This window comes from Halyomorpha halys, unplaced genomic scaffold (genome assembly GCF_000696795.3).
Source record: "Halyomorpha halys isolate HHAL.00 unplaced genomic scaffold, Hhal_1.1 Scaffold419.1, whole genome shotgun sequence".
Lineage (NCBI taxonomy): Eukaryota > Metazoa > Arthropoda > Insecta > Hemiptera > Pentatomidae > Halyomorpha > Halyomorpha halys.
In genome coordinates this window covers 109,522-115,173 of record NW_027114485.1, presented here as the reverse complement: position 1 = coordinate 115,173, position 5,652 = coordinate 109,522, and the positions used below count along the sequence as shown (strand labels likewise).

The window sequence follows — 5,652 nt, the reverse complement described above, 5'->3', positions numbered from 1 at the left end:
TCATACTTCTTGAAAATTCCAGCTGTGTCATCGCTAATTTTTCATAATTATGTTCTGTTGCCAACCATCTCCTGGATGTAGTTGACTTTTAAAAATGTGTCTCATGCACCAGTATTTTTCCATTCTATGTCAATCCTATTTATTTCATCTTTTCTATCTTTAGATGAGATGGACAACCTTGTTCGACGCCTCTTCGAATTTTTATTGTTCTTACCTAACATGTCACAAATAAATACTAGACTAATAAACTATCAGCTAAAAGGAACTTTTTAGATATCTAAAATCTGCCAGCCAGTTTCCTGATATGAATATGTACTATATTCATAAATTTAACAACCATCGTAGCTACATGACTTTACTGTCAGACCCATGTCGAAACAAGCTGTCATATTGTATTGCTAGCAACAGCTTGGCACAATAGCTTCACACATCCAGTCTGCTCAGTTTGCTTTCCGTTGTATTTACTGACTTAAATTACTAGCTCAGGGTTTCGTTGCATTATTGCTTATATAACATTCACCAGACAACACATCAATATTTCAAATAGTAAAGAAAAAAGAAATACCAATATTGTTTCATCCATAAATTTTAATTTAAGCAAATATCATGTACAAAATACAAATTTTTCACGGTCGGTAAGTATTTCAGACTTCTGGGTATGTAATCTTTTAGCTGTCTCTTCCCCTAAAACTTGTCACTTGAAAAAAGTAAAACCATATGTTTGGAATTGAATCATCTTCTTTGTCCAATGTTGTACATCTAATTGTAGACAGATGGTAAATTGACAAAGGTGTTTGATTTCACATGTTGCATTTCAGCTCTGACTATACACGATGTTATTCAATTTTCAAAAGTATTATTGAGAGAAAAATAGCTATGATTCAACTTAAACTTTAACTACGTTATTTTAATTTACAGTTATTTCAATGTATATCTCCCATTCAATTTTGTTAATTAATCAATTTTACAAAATGAAATACAACTCATACTGGACGAATCCAATATTAATAAATGTTGTTTTAAATATAAATATTCTTTTAAATATTCACACTGTCTGGTATATTTTGTTTCAGATTTAAATGGCTAGCAACTTGGAAGTTTTAAAGAACTTAACAACAGAGTCTCAATTCGAGGTAATATTACAACTTAATTGTATCAACTTATCTAAATACTATTAGCTTTTTTATTAATTATCAATCAAAATTATTCAGGTAAGAAATCTTTTGGACCTTATTAAACCCAAAGTTTTAAAAATAATAAAAAAAAATAAAATATTAACAGTTTTCTTTTACAGATTACTGTACCATTTTGGCCTTTAACAATATTTTCCTCTTTCACAACATATTACTGGAAGTATTTGTTACAATTTATTTTAAAATTTTTGGTTTCTATTTTTTTTTTTATCTAGCTCATTTTTTTCTATTTTTTTTACAAATGAAATATATAAATTAATATTAGACACAATATTTTTTTAAATATATTACTGTAAAATAATATATACTGAGATGATTTTCATATTTGAGCCAAATCCTATTATTATTTTTTAATTAAATTAGAAAAAAATTGATGACCTTATTTTAATCTTTAGAAAAACATTATGTGTAGCTATTTCTTTTCTGGCCGAGCTTCACCTATATCAAATTAGTTCACTATGAAATAAAATTAATAGTTTTTTTATGAATTTTTTTTTTTTTTTTAGAGTATTTTCTGTCACAATTCCAAATTCATTGTTTTATGCGGGTGATTCTCAGGAGAAGGTCAATTTTGATTCAATAGGTATTTTGAAAACTATATGCCCTGGGATCCTTGAGGTTATTTGATAATTTTTTATATATATTAAGGTGTTCCGAAACACTGATGGGTAAACATCGCACCAGTTGACCAAACCGTAGGTGAGAGGATTGCTTCAAGACTGACCTGGTAGATTTGAGAATGAAGAGGCCTCACTCAACGGATGTATTTACAGAGCGATTAGCATGTATATCGGCATCGAACCTTCGGGTTGGCCAAGGCTTTATAATAATAAAATAATTCTGGTATTCAATTCTGACACAACTTGGAGTGATTAATAATACTTGTATTTAAGATCTAGTTCTTTATCATCAATGTGATAAAAGTTTCTGGGATTCAAACTATACAATAAGTTAAAAGAAGTTTCTGTTCCATTTATTAATTGATTAGAGGTTAATTAATTGATAGCAGCGAAATAGTGTTTATATATTTATCGTATACAAAAAATATGCCCATCTCGTGATTTACTGTAAAAAAAAAAGTATTTCCACATCCCTCAGTGGGATAACCAAGGATTTTTATGGTTTTCTTATCTAGAGAGCCCTCCTATCTTTGAACGAGCTATTCTTCATGATCCCCAGAACCAAGGTTGCAGACAGCATTGCAGGGGAGATCGTCACGCAGGTAGCACATTTTATCACCTCCCATTCCGTGCTTCAGTATTTTATTAACTTAAACTGTAATTTAATTTATTTAAATTAAATTAATTTAAGAACTATTTCAATATATTCTTTCGACATAATAGGTCGTGGTAAATTTATTTCATTTGGCACTTTAAACTAAAATTATAAGACTTGGATGTCTGTTATATTTATATTTTTTTCCTTTCTGTTATTCTTCTGTGAATATAGCTTGATATAAATAAGTGATGTTTTGATCTTTATCAGTTGCAGTCTCAGGAGTGCGCCACACTATGGAGCAGAAAGGAACCCTCAGGATGGTGCAGAGCCAAGTTCGACGGGGCCCTCTGCTGGGGGCCGACTGCACCAAGCCACCTTTCAACTCAACCCTGCAAGGAGGTGATCAACGATGTTTACTACGACACATCCAGTAGGTATTATATAATACTACATGTCATTTAAAAAAAATGTATTAAAAAAAGTAGAGTAGATATATATGGTATGATTTGGGAAATGCAATGTTTCGACACAACTTCTTGCATGCTTCAACCGACTCAATGGTATCCTCCAGTCTACGCCTCGATCTCCCTTTTTAGGGCTAATTACCTGTCTTAGCTGTTCCTATTTAATCCAAGGCAACAGCTTTGGAAGCTTGTTTCAATTACAACGATACAACTTGAATGACTTTTTGGTACAATTCTGCATTGAACATTGCTTTCATCACACTAATTGTCGGATTTAAGTAATCCGATATTTTCGGATCTTTTTTTTAATTTGTATAAAGTCGGGGTCAGGATCTCATTTTCTGATGCCCCCCTTGCCGCGGACACCGAAAGACTTCGAAGAGACCACCACTGCGAGGCCGACTAATTGATCTATTGTGGCATGCAAGATAGAACCTGGAGTTCCCCTACTATCACGCTACAGCCGAGGACATGCTCGCCAGCCACCAATCGGGACCTATTTTTTTTCTGACACCAGTCGAAAATTCAAGGTTTTCACCATTTCGCCCACCGCACACCTGGACGAGGGAAGCAGCTAGAAGACGTCACCAGATAAGCACCGAATTTCTATTACCCATGAGACCACCCAATGCTCTGTCTTATATCATATTATCGACATAGATAATTTCAGTTAACATACTAACCCAGTATCCCCCCTCAGGGATTTCACTTGGTCTTATAGAAAATGTATGCATTAATCACCAGAAAAGTCTCACAATTTCAACTCGCCTTGTTCCACACTAATAAAAATTCAACATACACTCGGAATATCTAAAGCAAGAAACGGACAGGTCCCGATGTATACACCATTATTTTTGGTAATATTTTACTTTCTAAAAAATCGTAACGTTATCCTACTCTTAGTGATAATAACATTCACTTCCAAATATCTCAGAAGAATGCCAAATTTCTTATTTTAATTTGTTTTGGAATAGAAATCAGCAATGGAAGAAAGGTCTATAAAAACAGATTGTATTTTATATGACTCTAATAAAATTGAAATTAGCAATTAAAAGCAAAAAAAAATAAAAATCGAATGTTGATAAATTATGTATTAACAAACGAACTCGGCGAATGAAAACCAAACTAATGTTCATTTATGAAATGAAGATATGTTTTCATATTATTTTGAAGGCATAAAATTAAACATTTCTCATACGAATCTTGAAAAGTTAATATAGTACATATTTCGGAATCTTTGCGAGATAGCGAAATAGTTAATGGAATCAACACGAAGTTAATATCAGGACAAAAGCGTTTCACGATTAATCCAATGAACAAAAAAAAAATGATTTTTAAACTAACTTCCTTAGGATTAAGGACTTTTAATATGTCTACTTTCCTTTTAATACTTCCACTATATTATTTTATTTGTTTATATTTAATATAATTAAATTTGTTTTTCATGTTTCAACTGCAAAGTATATTTTATTTTATTTTCAGCATCATTTTGATTCTTTGAGTTTTTCAACATTAGCATTATCGTATCTCACGACAATTTAGAAAAATTCAGTGTTGATTGAATATTGGCGATTTTGGGTGATCTCTTGCCAGCGCGTTGTATTCCAATGATTATAGCCTGTTAGCTGATAGGTTATCACTTAAATTCGCTAAGTTTCAATATACCTGATGTATTTACGGGATAAATTAAGTAGTGATAGAATGTTTTTACTAGATACTGACTCTAGTACTAATAATATTAGGTAAAAGTAGTCCATTAAGTGGGTCTTGATATCCATATTGCGAACCAAAACCCCATTCCAAGCCGAACATTTGGGATCCTCGCCTAAACGTGTCCCATATTACTACCTGTTTTTACTCTGCCAGTAAACCAGCATTTTAATTAACGATTAAAATAGCTAGAAATAAAAAATCTGACAGAGTATGGTCGCTGTCCAAGCGGTTCTCCAGTTATGTATAATCCCTTTATTGTATTTTCTTTATACTTTCTTGTGCTAATTTCTTCAGATCGTTTATACTTACAGTGACTAAATCTTGTGATACAAATACTTTAAACTACCTATCTTTTCAAATGTATTACCTCCTACATTTATAACCCGGAAATTGATCCCGTTTCTACTGCTACCCATATATATTTTTTTATCCGTATTGATTTCAAAACCTTGCTCTTTACTAGAGCTTATCAACGCTAAAACTTAAGATTCATTGCGCTGAATAAAGAAATTTTCATTTCAGAACGCATTAGAGTTCTTTTGGGGCTAAGATTGCCATTTTAGCCATTATTCAACTACGAAACCTTCACTACATATTTACTTTACATCACTCTTCTTAGATCACACTGTCGTTAATAATTTTAGCAAACATCAACATAATAACTACTAATCATACGTTGCTCGGGTAACGTTGTATTTCTTTAGAAAAATGAAAAACTTTTTTTTTTGGAAAAGGGATAAATATGTAATATATACTGTTTGTTTCCCAAGACAATACTCTGAGAATAAAAAGAAACAAAAGAAAAGAAACATCATTCGAGGAGACATTGTAAGCCTCAGCCGCGATATTGGCATGGACATCTGTGACTGAAAGGATATGGTAATATTGGAAGAAGGATGTCTGCGTCTGCTCCTGTTTCCGAGCTCTTCTACTCTAAGGATCTTAATATGAAGGTTATTCCCATCAATGAATATTAAACCACACAAGGATAATATGTTAGTGTGATATACAATATAACAAAGAAATTTTCAATTATAATATATAATAAAACAAAGAAATTTTCA

The 5,652-nt window shown here is 31.9% G+C and overlaps 1 protein-coding gene across 3 annotated transcripts in view; it reads left to right on the top strand.

The window, feature by feature from the left end:
• The window catches only part of LOC106682506 (diuretic hormone receptor), a 283,519-nt gene that overhangs the window by 168,579 nt on the left and 109,288 nt on the right, over nt 1–5,652 (top strand). For all 3 annotated transcript variants that reach the window (XM_067051687.1, XM_067051688.1, XM_067051685.1), the window contains 2 exons: nt 1,074–1,133; nt 2,679–2,841. In XM_067051687.1, coding sequence (XP_066907788.1) covers nt 1,080–1,133; nt 2,679–2,841 — 217 coding nt within the window. In that variant the 5' untranslated portion in view covers nt 1,074–1,079. The remainder of the gene's footprint in view (nt 1–1,073; nt 1,134–2,678; nt 2,842–5,652) is intronic.